A 21,949-nucleotide genomic window follows, 5' to 3' on the forward strand; every position below is an offset into this window, starting at 1 on the left:
TCTAGCCACCTCGTGCAAATCTTGTGTTATCATGAATAGCTGCAAACATTTCCCTCTCATGTTGCATATAGGTGTTAATTTTTTCGAGGATTTGGCCTCGAATACGTGGATTTTCTACGACTAGTGGGATTTTATGCATACTCGTAATTTTTTTTGCTACGTTGGTGTTTTTGAAAAGTTGTGATATTTTTCGTACATTTAACTCACCACGAAAAAATGTTGCGGTGACGCTGCAATATTATAAAACTTTTGCTACATGGGTGGTGGGTATATTGTAATGATCAGATGGACGCTATTTCATGTTTTATGAAGATCATACGGCTCGGGAGGCTGGGGATTTTTCCTAGATGTATACCGTGGAAGACAAAGCCAACATTTACCTTTTTTGAGTAATAAATAAATGCATTCGATGTTCTAGAAGTATGTGGCATACCGGCTCAATGTGCAATAGGATTATTAGGCTATCCATACCAATAACATGCACATTCTTTGCTGAAAGCTCATCTCCATAGGATCTAGCAATTTAGGGATGAGTGACCTCCTGAGAGTCCATGTTAGGTAGTGTGAAGAAAATGCATTTTTGTTCTTTTTTCAATATTTTCTTGAGGTTATTTCTTTCAAAAAAGAAGTATGCCCCATTTGCCCCATCTTTTGACTCGTGGGATGGTCTTGGTCATAGCAGCCACGGTGGCCCGCCCTCCTTTTGCATTTAAATCTTGAAATAATGATCACCACCATCCTCTGCTTATCCACTTTGCGACGTCAGGTTTTCTTGGCCACTTTTGCACCTAAAAAAAGGATCTCATTGGTCATATATCAGGTTAGCAGCCACCCTCCACCGATAATGCTCCTTAATCTAAGACGGTGTAGTAATTGTTAAGGCAATTAATCAGCTTTTCATCACGATCTTGAAAAAAAGAGGCAAATCTACATTATCCCCAAATCCGTTTATCCTAACAAACAAACAAACAAACAAAATATCTTATACATTACCCGGAAACAAATTCAAGAAAATCATACCATTCCATTCACGCTGCAGATAATATACTCGTAAGAAAAACAAACACCAAAAAGGAAAGGAAAAAGACAACCGAAGCAACAACAACGGGCAGGCGATCACCGGCGAGATTTCGAAGCTGCGGCAGCAGCAGGAGAAAAAGGAAGGTCGACGCTCATTTCGCGCCCTCCCTATAAATACACCCAGCTCCGGCCCCCAACATGCCGTCTCCTCCCCGCGCCCGCGCACTCCACCCCCACTCCGCCGCCCCCTCCTCCCTCTGCCCGATCCGGCGCCGCGTCCATTCCCCCACGGTGCGTCCTTCCCGGCGATTCCTCTGTTTTTCTTTCCCGCGATCGATTTCCTGCTTTCTTGTGTTTTCTTGGTGGACGGATCAGGTTCCGGTAGGAGCCTGATCGATGTAGCTGACTGCCGGGCATGGATCTGGATCGCTGGTGTTAGTGTACCGACGTTTCGGTTTTAGATGCGTGATGAATTCAGCAATGGATTGCGATAGCGCTAGAGTCAAGTGCCGATTCCCGAGCTGGATTTCCGCGTCAATTCTGCTTGTGGTCTCCGTAGAGGAAAAACCCGTTTCGCTTTCCCTGCAATAGTCGGGCTTTTCAGATTCAAGGTACTAGCAAACTTGGATTACGAAAGATATGGTGACAGAGCTTTCCAAATCTTACCTGTCATTGTCATAGTAGACGGCGGCCGAATAAATTTCTTGGACTTGTTGAGCTTTCCAGCTGACGGTGTCTCCATTTTTTTCTTGTGCATGAGCCATTCATTCCTCTAGATTCAGATCCAGCCTCTTGGTTGGTTATTGTGTCGGTGGCCCTAGTTGTTTGGGTCAGCGCTCTCCTAAGCGGGCTCTGATTTCATCGCAGTCTGGTGGCTGCGGGTGCTGTTTGATCCTAGTAGTACTGTAATACTTTGCTGCTGCCCAGTGCACTGATTCTTCATTGCAGCTGACCAGTGATTGCCCCGATATATAGTTGGGAACAGACGCGTAATGCCCTGTGAGTTATTATTCTTCAGCAACTTTGCTGCACACTTGCACTTTGGTTGGCTCATCAAGCGGTCAGAGCACTTCGGATTTGTGAGAAATTTCGACCCATTGTTAGTGAATACTTGTATCTTGCTGATTGATTCTTGGCCAACTATTACTATTTGCTAGCTTACTATTCGTATATGCAAAGTTTTCTTTTATCCACACCTAGTTGCTGCAGGTAGTATAGCTTTTTGTAAACTTTGTTTTACCTTTCGGTGATAATTTAACTTACTTTATAATGCAAAAGAAAACTTTCTGCAATTAACCATTGTTTGAACCTGAACTGATGTTAAATTTTCTTGTAGGAGCTTAACTGAAACAGTTGACCAAAACGTGGAATCATGAAGAGAGTCTCATCGCATGTCTCCATTGCGTCAGAGGCTGAGATCAATCTCGATCTCTCACGGTTACTAATTGACAAGCCAAGGTACACGCTGGAGCGGAAGAGGTCATTTGATGAGCAGTCATGGAGTGAGCTCACCCACACCCATCGGCCAAACGACGGCTTTGATAGTGTAATGCAGTCACCTGCATTCCGCACTGGGTTTGACTCACCGTTCTCAATGGGAACACACTTTGGTGAGCCAAGTGGGCCACACCCCCTTGTGAATGAAGCATGGGAGGCACTCAGGAAATCTGTAGTGTATTTTCGGGGCCAACCAGTTGGTACAATTGCTGCGGTAGATCATGCATCTGAAGAAGTGCTCAATTATGATCAGGTAAAACCCTCTTTCCCATATCTGAACACAGTTCATCCTTTTTCTTTTCTATTAGATTCTGATATTTAGATGTATCTATATCAGTAATTTAGCACATCCAGTTGCCTTGTAATTTCCTTCATTCCATCTGCTGTATGTATAATAGCGATAACACTACATTATTATGTGGCCTTTTGCGGACACTATCTGTTATAAACTGATAAAACAGAAGGTGTTCACTTGGTCCCTGTATTATCAGAGATTAATTGGTGAAATTTTGCATTGGAATTTGTTTTTCATGGGCTGTATGGCTTCAGATACTCTGTTTGCTTCATAGTCATTGTTCTCTTGCATTTTCATTTATATTACTTTTTCTTAAATAACCAATATCTGATGCTGTACTATTATTGATTTTATCCTTGCAATGGTAGGTTTTCGTCCGGGATTTTGTTCCTAGTGCATTAGCTTTTCTAATGAATAACGAGCCCGAAATAGTGAAGAACTTTCTGTTGAAAACTCTCCACTTGCAAAGCTCAGAAAAAATGGTAGACCGGTTCAAGCTTGGAGCAGGAGCAATGCCTGCAAGTTTCAAGGTGGACCGTAATAAAAGCAGAAACACTGAAACATTAGTTGCAGATTTTGGTGAGAGCGCGATTGGCAGGGTGGCACCAGTGGATTCTGGATTTTGGTGGATTATTCTGCTCCGGGCATATACAAAGTATACTGGAGATGCTAGTTTGTCAGAATCTCCTGATTGTCAGAAGTGCATGAGACTGATACTGAATCTCTGCTTATCTGAGGGATTCGATACTTTCCCAACTCTGCTCTGCACAGATGGGTGCTCAATGATCGATCGTCGAATGGTACGTGCATTTCAATTATATTTATTTATATCCAGAATTATATACACTTACGTTCTAGCACAATTCAGTTGAGGCAGTAACAGAACAAGACTGGCTATCATTTTCTTGTACAACCAAAATGAGCATCTATTTATTTTTACCTAAACAGATAACTTTGTTTAAAAAGACATTTACAGATAGACAGCACACTCTGATTGGGTGGTATTGCAGAGTTACAGATTTTGAATATTAGGTTTCCCTTTATTTTTATTATTGTCGTATGGAACCATTAATTAGCAAAGATTATGCAAGACAGCAAGAGGGTGACATCTTCTAAAGATAATGGTGTATGTGTTAATTTATTTATCTTTAAGACAGGGCATGTGAGATACAACTTTTCATTAGTAGGAAGTTCAATTATTTTTAGGACAGTTAAGAAAATACAATACTTGCAAAAGGTGATTTGGATTCTAAAATATAATCCTAAAAGTTTTAGTGTTGCTTGTTTGACTTTTGAGTTGCAAACTTGCAATAATATTTCTAAAAGGCAAACAATATTCTGAAATATATAATAGTTTCCTGTTGCTTGCTTGAATTTTGAGTAACAACTTCAATTTGATTTGGAAGTGAATATCCCTATCTTTACATGACTGTAATGCTACAAATGCAATCTATATTTTCAGGGTATATATGGTTATCCTATTGAGATCCAAGCTCTGTTCTACATGGCATTAAGATGTGCTCTCCAAATGCTTAAGCCAGATGGTGAAGGGAAGGACTTCATTGAGAAGATAGGGCAACGGCTGCATGCATTAACCTACCACATGAGAAACTACTTCTGGCTGGACTTCCCACATCTAAACAATATCTATAGATACAAAACAGAGGAGTACTCCCACACTGCTGTGAATAAATTCAATGTCATCCCAGATTCAATCCCTGATTGGGTGTTTGATTTCATGCCATGCCGGGGAGGCTACTTTCTTGGCAACGTCAGCCCTGCCATGATGGACTTCAGGTGGTTTGCTCTTGGAAACTGTATTGCCATTATATCATCTCTGGCTACTCCTGAGCAGTCATCAGCAATAATGGATCTGATCGAGGAGAGGTGGGATGAACTAGTGGGCGAGGTGCCTCTGAAGATTTGCTATCCTGCAATTGAGAACCATGAGTGGAGAATAATTACTGGCTGCGACCCCAAGAATACCCGGTGGAGTTATCATAATGGAGGATCATGGCCAGGTAATTTACTTTTTGCTAGTGTCTAGATTATTTTAGCGCGCATTCTATACTGCAATGTATTCTTTGATTGGTTCTCCAAAAACAGTATCCTTGATTGGTAAATCTTCTAGTATGTGAAGAGAAATTATTTTTCATGAGCGAAGAGTACAACTTTAATAATGATGATAAAATAATAGTATTAATAATAATAAACGGTTAGAAAAACTTGATTCTGAAGCTACAGAAGGCATCTACAGTTTTTGTCAGAATAATCATGATTCTCGTATTCTGCAAAGCTCGTAACCTGTGTTCTTCTGATTACTTGGGCAATGTCTGTCACTGCTTCCTTCCACTTGAGGAGTAGAGACGTAGCTCTGTTTGTTCAACCGTTCTTTTAGTCACACACGGAAAACAATCTTTGGATGCCTGAAAGGCTACGAATTTTAACATCCTCACATGTCCATCTGCAGTTCTTCTGTGGCTGCTGACTGCAGCTTGTATCAAGACCGGGCGGCCACAAATGGCGAAGCGCGCCATCGAGCTCTCCGAGGCTAGGCTTCTGAAGGATGGCTGGCCCGAGTACTATGACGGCAAGCTGGGAAAGTTTGTAGGTAAGCAGGCCAGGAAGTTCCAAACATGGTCCATTGCAGGCTACCTGGTAGCCCGGATGATGCTGGAGGACCCGTCAACGCTCATGATGATCTCCATGGAGGAAGACCGGCCTGTGAAGCCGACAATGAGGCGGTCGGCGTCATGGAATGCCTGAAAGGCTGGGTGGTTGTTTCTTAAGATATTTCTTTTACTTCAATGGTTGGTTCGGCAGAAAAAAAGGTCCGGACTTGGTTGTAATTGAACTCTGTCAGTTAGGACAGAAGTGTATACGGCAGATGATCGATCCTAGAAGCTACACTGCATTTTCTTACTGTCAAACCTTTGATTTTGCTATTAAACCAGCAAGCGAAGATTCTACTTTGGTGATACCTCAAATCGATTTAAACATTTTCAACAAGTGGCATCTTTGTTAGTTGCATAACTAGCACATGAGTAACAACAGAATAAAGAGAAGACATCTCATTACTGCCTATCTGATTCGTAAATCGTAATCCTTGAAGTGGGGATAATGCAATTGATGGTGTGCTTGTGACCCTCTTCTCCCAAGGAAACCACTTTCTGGGTATTGCTTGTACTCCGTAATAGGAAGAGGGCGCCGTATCTTTTTGATGAAAAAACAGGAAATGATGGAACCTGCTTCCACCCTCCTGTGTACGCGGCATTAGCGGTCAACCAACTTTGCCCCTTCTAAGGAGGAATCGGGTGGCAAGTCATACTTTGTTGAAGTGGATATACGATTGCATTGGCTACCTGTTGAAAACATCGGCGCGTTCTGGGTTAAACATTTGTTAACGCATTATCATACAGTACGGAGTACAAAATAAGTACGAATTCGGCAAGTCGGTTAGCACATTGTATGTTTACGTCGGTTCTAGACTTCTAGTAATAGAGTATACTTGAGCTGTTCTACCTCTAAGTTGGTTTAGTGAGCAGAGCTAAGAACATCTCTAGCAGATCCCCATCTGACCCCATTCGCATAATAACTGTCGATTTTCGGTTTGGAGGGCAAAAACGCGCCGTTAAGATCCTGCACCGGACCCCCATTTCCAAAAAAAATCTGAACCGCCCCGATTCGCGCCGCGCGACCCCCAAGTTCCCGGGTCGGAAGAGGTTGTGCGAGGCCGGCCTCCATCCATTTCCCCCCTGAGCATGAAGAAAGTTTCAGCTCCTCCTTTTCCCGCTTCCGTTCCACCCGCCGCGCCCGATTCCGCCGCCCCCGCCCATCTCCGGCCACCGGAGCCTCCGCGACCGCCCCGACATGGGCGCAGCCACCGCTCCCGGGCAAGGCCGCACCGCGCGGACCAGATGCAGCGATTGCATCCGGACTAGCGCCGCCGTGGAAGACACCACCGATCCCGCAGTCGTCGCCGCGCCTCTCGCTGCTGCAGCGGCCGGAAAGCGGGAGCGGCTGGGGCAGCACGTCGTCCCCGCGCCTCCCGCTGGCCCGGCGCTCCCCATTGCAGTTGCCCCTGTCGTCCCGGCCAAGCGGGTGAAGCGGCCGAGCAGCAAGGTGGCGGCCACGGCGCCGGCGCCGAAGAAGCCAGCTCCAAAGAAGGCTGCAAAGAAGCCACCGGCGGCCAAGATGGCGTCGGTGGCTGCCTTGACTGCGGCTTTGGTGCCTACACCGCCGGAGCCGGCCGATGCGCGCAAGGTGGTCGATGAAAGTCCCGCGGTTGATGACGCGCCGGAGTCGTACGTTGACATGCTCAACGATGCCTCTGTGGACATCGACACGCAGCCGTTTGCGGACTACGGTGACTACAACGACGGATTGGAGGATGGGCTCGAAGCATGTACCGTTCAAGTTCGCTCATTGCTATGCACTTCTTGAGCACAATCCGAAATGGAAGTGGAGGGAACAAAAGGCGCCACCGCCGAAGCACAAGCTCATCGAGTTGGAGGACGCGGAGGAGGAGGATGACGTGCTTGAGAAAAAGAAGAACAAGGAGAAGAGGCCGGATGGATGCAAAGCGACCAAGGAGAAGATCAAGAGACAAGGAGAGGTCGCTTCATTGTCTCTCAAGATCTATGTGATGGTCAAATCCAAAGAGGCGATGATGATCAAGACTTTGGCGGCTAAGAAGGAGATGATGGAGGCGAAGGCAAGGGAGAAAGAGGCAAAGTGGGCGACACTCCGGGAGGATGCAAAGCGCAAGGCTGACATTGAGGAGAAAAGAGCACGCGCCGAGGAGCACCATGCCATGGCGGAGCTCATCGCGGTGGAGAATGTCACTATGTTGATGAACCCGACGACCATGGATGAGGAGACCCTTGAGTGGTGGAAGCTCACGAAGATGCAGATCTTGGCGTGGAGAAGGGAAGCTGCACGCGCTGCCATGGCTGTTGTGATGACTGCCGGAGGTGGAGATGCTACGGCGAGCGGCGGCGGCTATGTCGATGCGCCGGCAAGCGACGGTGACGCGTGCCTCTTTCATGATGTGATGTTCAACCTTCTTTTGGTGCCGTGTTTCATGCACGATTGAGTACTTTGAACAATCTATTTTGCATGATTATGTTGCTGCATTTGAGATTATCGAATAATTCGGATAAATCTTGCGTTTGCGGTTTCTAGTTGCGGGCCAAACACGGCCCGCATAATAGCATATTCGGGAATATGATGTTATGCAGGCCGTGTTTGGCGCGTCTGGACTGCGCCGCTTTTTTCAACCTCCAAAACGCATTTGGGTGGCCTGGATAAGCGGATATAAGGTTTACAAGGTTTATGGTTTAGGGGTTCTGCTAGAGATGCTGGAAGTCGGTTTGGCTCTAGATAAGGGGTGACCCGATCTTCTCAGTAGGCAACGGTGGTGATGATAATCACGGGGTGATAGCAGCGGAGGAACACGATGATGTAGTGGTTGATAACTTGTATGACGCAACGAGATCTCTCGATTGGTCCCTGTCGCCAATGCAACAGCTCTCAACCCTGCAAGATATTCGCATCTCCACACACTTGCGCACGTAGCCGCCAACCAGAAAGCGGTAAGTTGCAACCGTCTAATTCCCAATGGAACAGCATATCACACAAGACTTTATCAGGATCTACACAATATCAAGCAATATGGTGTATTCAATACTTTTGCAAAGCAAACAACTAAGAACTAGGGTTTATCTTAAACGTGGTCTAAAGCAGCTAGGGGGCGTCCTGGGCACTTAGGTGTCCGGGACGACTTCTGGTCGAAAAGATACAAGAAAACCGACCCAGAATAGATCTGGTCGAGACAGACACGGGCTAGGTCGGTCTGGAACCCGGTTGACCGGGTGCTGGGCCGGGCTGGCTGGTCTAGACCGGGCCAGGGACCGGGCGGCAACCGGAAATTTCGCAGATGACCTTCCGGTTGGCCCTAGTATGACGCCCGGTTGGCGCCGGGGTGGATCCGGCGTGCCGCCCGGTTGAACCGGGCCAGGGACCGGGCGCGCCGGTCTGGCGGCCGATCTGACCGGGCGCTGGACTGGCCTGGACGACTTCTTCTCCTCTTGCGCATGCCTCCCGCTCCTTCCTCGCGCGTCCATGAGATATCTTCATGTCCAGCTCCATGTCCAGCTTCACATCCATCTTGACGTCCGTCTTCACGTCCAGCTGCTCCTCTACTCCTCGTGCGATGCTAGTCTCCTCTTGATACCTGATGATACATAAGTAACAGGACTTAGGCAGTATAAAGTTCTCATCAATCAAAGTATCGTTTAAAAACAAGTCACCTGTTGTTTAATTAGCTTCGCATGAGCCCTTGTAATTGGTCCAATCCGAACTTCATTGGACTTGAGCTTCACAGCAGGTTCATCTTCATTTGGCAATGACGGAGGTAGTAGTGAGGTAGGGATGTCCTCATCATCTCCCCCCTTCAAAAGGCGTCGACCTCGACGCTCCAAGGTCTTCTCCGTCATATGGTGTCAAATCAGCAACATTGAAAGAATTACTGACACCAAACTCATCAAGTGGAAGATCTATCGAGTATGCATTATCATTGATCTTGGCAAGTACTTTGTAAGGACCAGCACCACGAGAAAGCAACTTGGACTTCCGTAGCTTCGGGAACCTATCCTTGCGAAAATGTACCTAGACCATATCACCAGGCTTGAACAACATCTCTTTGCGCTTCTTGTTCATCCTTGCAGCATTGCTCTTGCCTTTCTTCTCTATCAACTCTTTAGTCTTCACATGAATCTTTCGCACAAAATCTGCCCTCTTGGATGCCTCCATATTAACTCTCTCATGTATGGGCAAAGGCAACAAGTCAAGTGGAGTAATGGGTTTGAAACCATACACCACCTCAAAAGGACACAACTCCGTGGTAGAATGTACCGCCCTGTTGTAAGCAAACTCCACATGCGGCAAACAATCTTCCCACTCCTTCAGGTTCTTCTTGATCATGGATCTCAACAGTTGTGACAATGTTCTATTCACCACTTCAGTTTGTCCATCAGTTTGGGGATGACAAGTAGTACTGACGAGTAGCTTCGTTCCCAGCTTTCTCCACAGCGTCTTCTAGAAGTAGCTCATAAACTTCACGTCACGATCAGAAACAATAGTCTTCGGGACTCCATGTAGTCGCACAACCTCCCTGAAAAACAGGTTAGCAATATGCGACGCATCGTCGCTTTTGTGGCAGGCAATAAAGTGTGACATCTTAGAAAATCTGTTTACTACCACAAATATAGAATCATGGCCTCTCTTAGTACGCGGCAAACCCAACACAAAATCCATACTAATATCCTCCCAAGGTGTAGTAGGTGCCGGTAAAGGAGTATACAAACCGTGAGGCTTCAGCTTGGACTTGGACTTGTTGCAAGTAATGCACCTCTTCACATACCTGTCCACATCCCGCCTCATCTTTGGCCAATAAAAGTGGTCAGCTAGTGATGTCTACGCACGCTTCTATTCCTGTAGACAGAGTTGGGCCTCCAAGAGCAGAGGTTTGTAGAACAGCAGCAAGTTTCCCTTAAGTGAATCACCCAAGGTTTATCGAACTCAGGGAGGTAGAGGTCAAAGATATCCCTCTCAAGCAACCCTGCAATTAAGATACAAGAAGTCTCTTGTGTCCCCAACACACCTAATACACTTTTCAGATGTATAGGTGCACTAGTCCAGCGAAGAGATAGTGAAATACAAGTAATATGGATGATTGTAAGTAGTAATTGCAATTTGAAATAAAAATGGCAGCAAGCGAACATGTAGCCGAACTTGTTGGAAACGGTGTTTCAATGCTTAGAAACAAGGCCTAGGTGTCATACTTTCACTAGTGGACACTCTCAACAATGATCACACAATTGAATAAATAAATACTACTCTCAAACACTCTCTTGTTGGATAACAAACACCATTCATTGTGTAGGGCTGCAAAAGCACACCTCAAGCCGGAGTAAACAAGCTCCACAACGTCATAAAGGAATCACACACGATGCGCACACTGTCACCATCACACCGTGGAGCGTGAATCCGGAGTTCATATTAAAGTAACCTCTAGAGTGCATAATAGACAAGAGTAACATCTACATATTCAACTAGATTACAAAGCTCATGATCACATAAAGATCACACCATGGGAGAGAGAGATGAACCACATAGATACCGGTAGAGCCCTTAGCCTAGGGGGAGAACTACTCCCTCCTCATTATGGGAGACAACAACGACGATGAAGATGGCGATGGAGTCGATGGAGATGGATTCCGGGGGAACTTCCCCGTCCCGGCAGGGTGCGGAAACAGGAACTTCTGACCCCCGAAACTAGGTTTCGCGATGGCGGCGGCGCTCCGGGACTCTTTCTGGAGTATGATAGATGTATATCGGGTTTTCGCGTCGTGGGGGAATAAATAGGCAAAGGGGCGATGTCGGTGGAGTCCCGAGGTGGGCTCCCCACACCCCGGCGCGCCTGGGGGCCTGGCCGAGCCGCCCTATGGGGAGGAGGCCGTGGGCCTCCCCCGGGCTTGCCCTTCTGGCTACGTGTGTCCCTCGGAAAATAGGAGGTTTGGCTTTTGTTTCGTCGAATTCCGAGAATATTGCCCGAACAGCTTTTCTGGAACCAAAATCATCAGAAAACAGGAACTGCCACTGTGGCATCTTGTTAATAGGTTAGTCCCAGAAAATGCATAATAATGATATATAATGCATATAAAACATGTGACAATCATACATAAAACAAGCATGAAACATCAGAAATTATAGATACGTTGGAGACGTATCAAGCATCCCCAAGCTTAGTTCCTACTCGTCCTCGAGTAGGTAAACGATAAAAACAAAATAATTTCTGAAGTGACATGCTACCAACATAATCCTGATCCAATAATGATGTGAGGCATGTGAACTGAGATCAAATTATTCAAAGCAAATGTCTATAGTTGATATAAGAGATGATAATGCAAGAGTTAAACAAGCTAAAAGTTTTCATGAACTATTGCTTTAAAGACATGAAACTGTACAAAGTTCATTAAAGATGTTTTAAGTATCCAGCATAGGAGTTCTATCCTTCATTCCAAGCATCAAGTAAATTTTCACAACATAGAAGGATTCAGTCAAGTAAAAATAAACATGAACGTCATGAATCGACTGTTTCGAAGCCTACTCAACCGGTGAGCGCAAGCATTTGGTATTGGCACCAGGATGTTATGGCAAAAAGAACATTAATGGGGGTTTGGAAGGCCAATGGAAGAAAGTCTCACAAAGCTATAAGTGATCATTAGACAAGAGGAAGTCTTATAATCGAAGCTATGTAAGGAGTAGTGATTGCCATGCAACGGATGCACATAGAGCTATATGTGTATGAAAGCTCTCCAATGGAACTAGTGGGTGTGCATCCAACTTGGTTGCTCACGAAGACCTAGAGCACTTTTGAGGAGGCTCATCATTGGAATATACAACCCAAGTTCTATAGTGTAAATTCCCCACATAGTTATACTAGTAAAACATGAAAACTCTCTCACATGGAGTATAGGTGCTAAACATGAGCACAAATGATGACTATGAATACTGCAGGTGCTAAAACATGAGCACACGTGTGGATAAAAGATAGTAATGTTGCCCCCTTTTTCTTTATTCTTTTTTTTCCTCTTTTTTTTCTATTTTTTTTTCTATTTTTTCTTTTTATGTTTCTATTTTCGATGGCCTCCATGGCTCTTTTCACTTTTAGGGGCAACATCCTAATATGACAACACACTTTTTGGTACAAATAACTCATAATGAACAAAACATGATGTATAAAAGTGTATGCCTCTGACAGTGTAGCAGGATGTGCAATGATCTAGCGTAACATGGGTAAACCACACATCAGCTGTATAGAATCATGCAAAGCAATATATAAATAATAAATGACAACAAGTCATGTAATGTAACATGAAAGTTGCATGGCAATATATCTCGGAACAGCTATGGAAATGCTGTGGTAGGTAGGTATAGTGGCTGTTTTGAGGAAGATGTATGGGCTTATGTGTAGGAGAACAAGAGAAAGTCCTCCCACGGGTTTGGATGTACTGGCGAAGTATGCACAATTCTCAATGTGAGCAAAAGGCAATGCACAGTACCGAAGAGGCTAGCAAATTTGGATGGTGGAAGTGCCAAAAACCGTAGCTTAACATTAGTCAAAAAGAACTCACAAGCTTATTGCAAACAACTAGCAGGTTCAACATTAAGAGCATGATTAAAATTCACTCCAAGGAGGGTCGTTCACGGTGGCACAAGTACCCCGCTAGATCCCTCGACCTTCAGCACAACTTAGTTATTACGATGAACCCTTAGACATGGAAAGCTATCAAGTCCAACTACACCTTCAACCATTTAAGTAGAGTTTATAGTACGTCACAAGCTTAAAGACAACAATCCACTACTGATTTTAACTTATTTAACCAGCAAGCTTTACCATCTAAATACCTCAAAATGTTTGCAAAGAATGAGGTTATCAAAGCTCAATGATCTACAAGATTATGCAATTATTTCATTATACCACTACCACATGCAACATTTTCTGAACCAACCAAATAACAATCAATGCTGAGGCTTTCAGCTTTCGCCATGAACATGAATAATAAATTAAGAACACAAGTGTTCAAATGAAAAAGCGAAGCGTGTCTCTCTCCCACACAAGAATGCTAGGATCCAATTTTATTCAGGAAAAAAACAAACAAACAAAAATAAAAGCACACAGGCGCTCCAAGTAAAGCACATAAGATGTGGAAGAATTAAAATATAGTTTCACTAGAGATGACCTGATAAGTTGCTGATGAAGAAGGGGATGCCTTGGGCATCCCCAAGCTTAGACGCTTGAGTCTTCTCGAAATATGCAGGGATGAACCACGGGGGCATCCCCAAGCTTAGGCTCTTCACTCTTCTTGATCACATTATATCACCCTTCTCTCTTGACCCTTGAAAACTTCTGCCACACCAAACTTCTCATAAACTTCATTAGAGGGGTTAGTACTCAAAAAAATTTAATACACTTTAGTCCTGTAGTGACACATTGCAATAACTCAATAAAACATTAGCTACAGCTCTCCACGTCTAGAAAGCCTTAATTAAAGTCCACAAGAGACAATGCAAAAAACAGAGACAAAATCTGCCAAAACAGAACAGCCAGTAAAGATGGAATTTTTCGAGGTACTTCCGTTGCTCAAATCGGAAAAAGTGAAACTAATGAAAGTTGAGTACATATCTGAGGATTACTCATGAATTTTTTCAGGAATTTTAGATTTTTGTACAGAGAGAAAAACTCAAAACCGTGACAGCTAAAAATCTGTTTCTGTGCAGAAATCCAAATCTAGCATCAACTTTCGATTAGAGACTTTACTTGGCACAACAATACGATAAAATAAAGATACAAAGGTATTGCTACAGTAGTAACAAGCACCTTAACTCAAATATAAAACAAAAATTGCAGAAATAAAATAATGGGTTGTCTCCCATAAGCGTTTTTCTTTAACGCCTTTCAGCTAGGCGCAGAAGATTTTAATGATGCTCACATGAAAATAGAAAATGAAGCAAAAGGAGCATCAAGAAGCAAATTCGAAACACATTTATGTCTAACCCGCTTCCTATGCATAGGAATCTTGTACACAAATAAATTCATGAAGAACAAAGTGACATGTATTGGCGCGGCCATTGTGTTGCACAGAACGGTCATAGAGCCAAGGCCGACCCAATAATAAGTGACACACCATCATAGAAACCACATCAAAGTCAATGCAATCCTTATACGGTCCAATAGCAAACTCAACACGCACCATGTGGTTTACCATCATCTCACCATTGTCGCTCAACCACTGAATATAGTATGGATGCGGGTGCGGTAGATAGTTCAACTTCATCTTGGTACACAACTCCTTGCTTGCCAAATTGCGGCAACTCCCGCCATCAATAATGACCTTGCAAGCCTTGTCAGGACCAACTAAAGCCTTTATTTGGAACAAATTGCAGCGCTGAGTAGATGCACTAGGTAATACATTAAGAGCATGCTGCGACACAACAATGGTGCGAGCATCAGACGGATATGCATCTTCACCATCAGTGTCATAGTCATCATCTTCTGGAGCATTAGGATAAACATCATCTCCAGTCTCATACTCATTGTCCTCATTGATAATCATGACTTTGCGGTTAGGACAATCTCTCTTGAACTGACCTTTGCCACCATATGTATGACAAGTCATATCGCGGTTACGCGCAGTTGACACATTAGAGCCACTCGTACTTGCAGTAGATTCGGACTTCTTTGTGTTAGACTCATTGGAGACCGGCTTGCTAGGCGGAGTAGAGTAAGGGGCGGAGCGTGTCGAAGGCACCGGCGCCGTAGATGGGACCGCGCGGGGTGTGAAACGCGCAGCTCCTGAATCTCGACCTTTAATCTTTGCTTTGTCAGCCAACTGTGATTCAGCTTCTCTTGCATGATGTAACAATTGATTCATATTGGTGTAACTGTAGTGACGAACAATGCCTTTGATATCATACTTCAAACTGTTGAGGTAACACTGCATTGTCATCTCGAGAGACTCACGGACACGGCCACGCTGCATAAGCATCTCCATCTCCATGTAGTATTCATCCACAGTCTTCACACCTTGTCTCAATAGAGTCAATTTATCGTATATATTCCGCAAGTAATTTGTAGGCACAAAGCGAGAAGTCATTGCCTCCTTCATGGCACACCATGTGCGTATAGGTTGCTCACCATTCTCATCGCGGTTACGAACAAAAGCATCCCACCAACGCAATGCATAGCCATCAAATTCGGAAGAAGCAAGCTTGATCTTCCTATCTTCAGTGTAGTTCGGATGTAAGTTCCATAATTTCTCAATCTTGAGCTCCCAACTGAGGTATTCTTCAACATCAGCTCCTCCTTCAAACTTGGGTATGGAAAACTTAGGCTTAGCCAAACCATCTTCCTCATCATGTCCACGACCATGGCGGTCAAGCGGAGCCCATCCTCGAGGACGATTACCACGTGGCGCACCACGAGCATTGTGTGCGTCATCTTGAAGCTCAGGATCTTCGTCTTCGTGTTCGTCTTGTTGTTGTTGTGCGATCAAATTCTCAATAGCTAGGCGCATATCTGCAATATTGCGCTGTATATCCGTCACTTGATCAGCCATTGTGGTGACGGTCGCATTAGTAACATCCAACTTTTGGTTAATCTCTTCAACCTTCCCATTAAGCACATCGTCCTGAGCGCGGAATTCACGTCGCATCTCATTACGAAGAGCCTCAAACTCCCTCCATGTGATGAGGTCAGCAGCACTCTTGTTTTCCTGGTTAACAAGTTTATGATCACTAGCAGACATCGTTAGTAGATTAGTGCACTAAATCAAAAATATATGGTGATACTCTCACAACTCACTCAACAACTGATAAGAAAAGGAGATCTTACCGTTCCAAAGTAAATTAGTGTTGCTTACCACTTGTAGGAACAACTAGTGCACGGATGTAGTGAAGCGAATATCAAGGGTATAAGAACAAATCACACGACAAAGCAGGGTATATGTGGGGCTATAGGTAGGCTACCTATTTGCACCAATAACAAGCTCTAGCGCTGACCGTAGACAACCAATGATACTCACACAAGGCGATATGATGAGGCAATGCAACTATATGGAGGAAAGGTTGCAATGCACTAGAGAGACGCTAGCAAAGCTCAACGAAACAGGCACAAGATTGCTCAATTACGGGTGCAGTAAAGTAAACTTAGGCCTTCACTTGATTCTTCTAGCACTTCACTTTTCTTTTTGTATTTTCTTTTGTAACACAACTATGTAGCTCTTTTTGCTTCTTTTCAATTTTCTGTTTTTATTTTTATTTTATGACACACTCCTTGATAACACGGCCAACAAGATATGCAAAGCACCAAAACCCTAATGGCAGTGTGGTAGGGATGTCCTCATTAGGGTTTTGGTGCTTTGCATATCTTGTTGGCTGTGTTATCAAGGAGTGTGTCATAAAATCAAAAAAAAAAATAGAAAATTGAAAAGAAGCAAAAAGAGCTACATAGCTACGTTACAAAAGAAAATACAAAAAGAAAAGTGAAGTGCTAGAAGAATCAAGTGAAGGCCTAAGTTTACTTTACTGCACCCGTAGTTGAGCAATCATGTGCCTGTTTCGTTGAGCTTTGCTAGCATCTCTCTAGTGCATTGCAACCTTTCCTCCATATAGTTGCATTGCCTCATCATATCGCCTTGTGTGAGTATCATTGGTTGTCTACGGTCAGCGCTAGAGCTTGTTATTGGTGCAAATAGGTAGCCTACCTACAGCCCCACATATACCATGTTTTGCCGTGTGATTTGTTCTTATACCCATGATATTCGCTTCGCTACATCCGTGCACTAGTTGTTCCTACAAGTGGTAATCAACACTAATTTACTTTGGAACGGTAAGATATCCTTTTCTTATCAGTTGTTGAGTGAGTTGTGAGAGTACCACCATATATTTTTGATTTAGTGCACTAATCTACTAACGATGTATGCTAGTGATCATAAACTTGTTAACCAGGAAAACAAGAGTGCTGCAGACCTCATCACATGGAGGGAGTTTGAGGCTCTTCGTAATGAGATGCGACATGAATTCCGCGCTCAGGACAATGTGCTTAATGGGAAGGTTGAAGAGATTAACCAAAAGTTGGATGCTACTAATGCGACCGTCACCACAATGGCTGATCAAGTGACGGATATACAGCGCAATATTGCAGATATGCACCTAGCTACTGAGAATTTGACCACACAACAACAACAAGACGAAGACGAAGACGAAGATCCAGAGCTTCAAGATGACGCACACAATGCTCGTGGTGCGCCACGTGGTAATCGTCCTCGAGGATGGGCTCCGCTTGACCGCCATGGTCGTGGACATGATGAGGAAGATGGTTTGGGTAAGCCTAAGTTTTCCATACACAAGTTTGAAGGAGGAGCTGATGTTGAAGAATACCTCACTTGGGAGCTCAAGATTGAGAAATTATGGAACTTACATCCGAACTACACTGAATATAGGAAGATCAAGCTTGCTTCTTCCGAATTTGATGGCTATGCATTGCGTTGGTGGGATGCTTTTGTTCGTAACCGCGATGAGGATGGTGAGCAACCTATACGCACCATGAAGGAGGCATTGACTTCTCGCTTTGTGCCTACAAATTACTTTCAGAATATATACGATAAATTGACTCTATTGAGACAAGGTGTGAAGACTGTGGATGAATACTACATGGAGATGGAGATGCTTATGCAGCGTGGCCGTGTCCGTGAGTCTCTCGAGATGACAATGCAGCGTTTCCTCAACGGTTTGAAGTATGCTATCAAAGGCATTGTTCGTCACTACAGTTACACCAATATGAATCAATTGTTACATCATGCAAGAGAAGCTGAATCACAGTTGGCTGACGAAGCAAATATTAAAGGTCGAGCTTCAGGAGCTGGGCGTTTCACACCCCGCGCGGTCCCATCTACGGCGCCGGCGCCTTCGATGCGCTCCGCCCCTTACTCTACTCCACCTAGCAAGTCGGTCTCCAATGTGTCTAACACAAAGAAGTCCGGATCTGCTGCAAGTACGAGTGGCTCTAATGTGTCAACTGCGCGTAACCGTGATATGGCTTGTCATACATGTGGTGGCAAAGGTCACTTCAAGAGAGATTGTCCTAACCGCAAAGTCATGATTATCAATGAGGACAATGAGTATGAGATTGGAGATGATGTTGATCCTAATGCTCGAGAAGATGATGACTATGACACTGATGGTGAAGATGCATATCCTTCTGATGCTCACACCATTGTTGTGTCGCAGCGTGCTCTTAATGTATTGCCTAGTGCATCTACTCAGCGCTGCAATTTGTTCCAAACAAAGGCTTTAGTTGGTCCTGACAAGGCTTGCAAGGTCATTATTGATGGCGGGAGTTGCCGCAATTTGGCAAGCAAGGAGTTGTGTACCAAGCTGAAGTTGAAGTATCTACCGCACCCGCATCCATACTATATTCAGTGGTTGAGCGACAATGGTGAGATGAAGGTAAACCACATGGTGTGTGTTGAGTTTGCTATTGGACCGTATAAGGATTGCATTTACTTTGATGTGGTTCCTATGACGGTGTGTCACTTATTATTGGGTCGGCCTTGGCTCTATGACCGTTTTGTGCAACACAATGGCCGCGCCAATACATATCACTTGGAGTTCAAGGGCAAGAAAATTAACTTACAGCCTATGTCACCACAGCAAACTGTCAATGAGTCTCGTCAGAAAGTTGAAGTTAACTTGGAGAATGCTTCTTTAGATAGGCGAGAGAATTGTAATGTTGTTAGTGATATAACGAAAAGTGAGAGAGTGAATTCCTTAGTCTCATTAGCCACCAAAGAACACATGAGAGAATTTAGTGAGGATCCTACAACCATGCCTCTTGTGCTCTTGTACAGGGGTACGGTTTTGGTTTCTAACGACATGGCCCCTCTTCCTCTTGGTGTTTCTAATGTTTTGCAGGAATTTGGCGACGTGTTTCCGGATGAGGTACCCGCAGGACTACCACCTTTGCGAGGTATTGAGCATCAAATCGACTTGATTCCCGGAGCTTCGCTACCCAATCGGGCACCATATAGAACGAACCCCAAAGAGACGAAGGAGATACAGAAGCAAGTACAAGCGCTAATCGACAAAGGTTATATCCGCATAAGCCTTAGTCCTTGTGATGTTCCTGTTATTCTTGTTCCTAAGAAAGATGGTACATGGCGTATGTGCGTAGATTGTAGAGCTATAAACAACATTACTATTCGATATCGTCATCCTATTCCCCGTTTAGAGGATATGCTAGATGAATTGAGTGGTGCTGCTGTGTTCTCTAAAATTGATTTGCATAGTGGTTATCATGAAATTAGGATGAAAGAAGGGGATGAGTGGAAAATAGCCTTTAAAAAAAATTTGGTTTATATGAGTGGTTAGTAATGCCTTTTGGTTTGACTAATGCACCTAGTACTTTCATGAGACTGATGAACCATGTTTTGCGTGAATTTATTGGCAAGTTTGTGGTTGTGTATTTTGATGATATATTAATTTACAGCCACAATGAATCTGATCATACTATACATATTCGACATGTTTTGCAAGTGTTGCGTGATAATAAACTCTATGGTAATCTTGAGAAGTGCACATTTTGCAAAGATAAGGTCATATTTCTCGGTTATGTTGTCTCTAAGCATGGAGTAGAAGTAGATGTGTCTAAAATTGAAGCTATTCAAAATTGGCCTACTCCCATGAATGTGAGTCAAGTAAGAAGTTTTCATGGTCTAGCTGGGTTTTATAGAAGATTTGTGCCCAACTTTAGTACTATTGCTGTACCGTTGAATGACTTGACTAAAAAGGGTGTTATATTTGAGTGGGGCGCAGCCCAAGTTCATGCTTTTGATGAACTTAAGAGATTGTTAACTTCTGCACCGTTGCTTGCACTTCTTGATTTCAATAAGCAATTTGAGATTGAATGTGATGCTAGTGGTATTGGAATTGGTGGTGTGTTGATGCAAGAGGGTCGCCCAATTGCATATTTTTCTGAGAAACTGTCTGGTGCTAAGTTGAACTATCCTATATATGATAAAGAATTGTATGCTTTAATTAGAGTTCTTGAGGTTTGGCAACATTACTTGTGGCCAAAAGAATTTATCATACATTCTGATCATGAAGCTTTAAAATACCTGAAAGCTCAGCCTACTTTGCATAAGCGTCTTGCCAAGTGGGTTGAGTTCATTGAGTCTTTTCCATACATTATTAAGCGTAAGAAGGAAAAAGATAATATTGTTGCTGATGCTTTATCTAGGAAGAATATGCTATTGACTCAACTTGATGTTAAAATTCCTGGATTAGAAGTACTATGTGATTTATATGCTACTGATCATGATTTTGCTGAACCATCTCGCTCATGTGCTCTTGGTAAAGCATGGTAAAAATATCACATACATGATGGGTTCTTGTTTAGAGCTAACAAAATATGTGTTCCAGAATCGTCTGTGCGTTTGCTCTTATTGCAGGAATCACATGCTGGAGGTTTGATGGGTCACTTTGGGCGTGAGAAGACGCTACTCATGCTAGCTGACCACTTTTATTGGCAAAAGATGAGGCGGGATGTGGACAGGTATGTGAAGAGGTGCATTACTTGCAACAAGTCCAAGTCCAAGCTGAAGCCTCACAGTTTGTATACTCCTTACCGGCACCTACTACACCTTGGGAGGATATTAGTATGAATTTTGTGTTGGGTTTGCCGCGTACTAAGAGAGGCCATGATTCTATATTTGTGGTAGTGGACAGATTTTCTAAGATGTCACACTTTATTGCCTGCCACAAAAGCGACGATGCGTCGCATATTGCTAACCTGTTTTTCAGGGAGGTTGTGCGACTACATGTAGTCCCGAAGACTATTGTTTCTGATCGTGACGTGAAGTTTATGAGCTACTTCTGGAAGACGCTGTGGAGAAAGCTGGGAATGAAGCTACTCTTCAGTACTACTTGTCATCCCCAAACTGATGGACAAACCGAAGTGGTGAATAGAACATTGTCACAGCTGTTGAGATCCATGATCAAGAAGAACCTGAAGGAGTGGGAAGATTGTTTGCTGCATGTGGAGTTTGCTTACAACAGGGCGGTACATTCTACCACGGAGATGTGTCCTTTTGAGGTGGTGTATGGTTTCAAACCCATTACTCCACTTGACTTGTTGCCTTTGCCCATACATGAGAGAGTTAATATGGAGGCATCCAAGAGGGAAGATTTTGTGCGAAAGATTCATGTGAAGACTAAAGAGTTGATAGAGAAGAAAGGCAAGAGCAATGCTGCAAGGATGAACAAGAAGCGCAAATAGATGTTGTTCAATCCTGGTGATATGGTCTAGGTACATTTTCGCAAGGATAGGTTCCCGAAGCTACGGAAGTCCAAGTTGCTTCCTCATGGTGCTGGTCCTTACAAAGTACTTGCCAATATCAATGATAATGCATACTCGATAGATCTTCCACTTGATGAGTTTGGTGTCAGTAATTCTTTCAATGTTGCTGATTTGACACCATATGACGGAGAAGACCTTGGAGCGTCGAGGTCGAC

At 43.9% G+C, this 21,949-nt stretch overlaps 1 protein-coding gene across 2 annotated transcripts; it reads left to right on the forward strand.

Moving 5' to 3' along the window:
• Positions 1-1,071: 1,071 nt before the first annotated feature.
• Positions 1,072-5,821, forward strand: LOC127294201 (probable alkaline/neutral invertase F). 2 transcript variants are annotated; one of them, XM_051323955.2, is made up of 5 exons: positions 1,072-1,311; positions 2,357-2,770; positions 3,181-3,612; positions 4,275-4,833; positions 5,283-5,821. In XM_051323955.2, exons 2-5 carry the CDS (start codon positions 2,393-2,395, stop codon positions 5,576-5,578), a joined length of 1,665 nt encoding a protein of 554 aa, XP_051179915.1. In that variant the 5' UTR covers positions 1,072-1,311; positions 2,357-2,392; the 3' UTR covers positions 5,579-5,821. The 2 variants fall into 2 exon arrangements, with proteins under 2 accessions (XP_051179915.1, XP_051179916.1); XM_051323956.2 differs by lacking the exon at positions 1,072-1,311 and adding an exon at positions 1,792-2,019.
• Positions 5,822-21,949: the final 16,128 nt, after the last annotated feature.

The sequence above is a fragment of the Lolium perenne genome, chromosome 4, assembly GCF_019359855.2.
Source record: "Lolium perenne isolate Kyuss_39 chromosome 4, Kyuss_2.0, whole genome shotgun sequence".
In the NCBI taxonomy this organism is placed as follows: Eukaryota; Viridiplantae; Streptophyta; class Magnoliopsida; order Poales; family Poaceae; genus Lolium; species Lolium perenne.

Coding starts and splice junctions, on each gene's coding strand:
- LOC127294201 (XM_051323955.2), top strand. CDS start 2,393: ATGAAGAGAGTCTCATCGCATGTCTCCATTGCGTCAGAGGCTGAGATC. Junction 2,771..3,180: donor AAGTGCTCAATTATGATCAG/GTAAAACCCTCT, acceptor TTGCAATGGTAG/GTTTTCGTCCGGGATTTTGT. Junction 4,834..5,282: donor TAATGGAGGATCATGGCCAG/GTAATTTACTTT, acceptor GTCCATCTGCAG/TTCTTCTGTGGCTGCTGACT.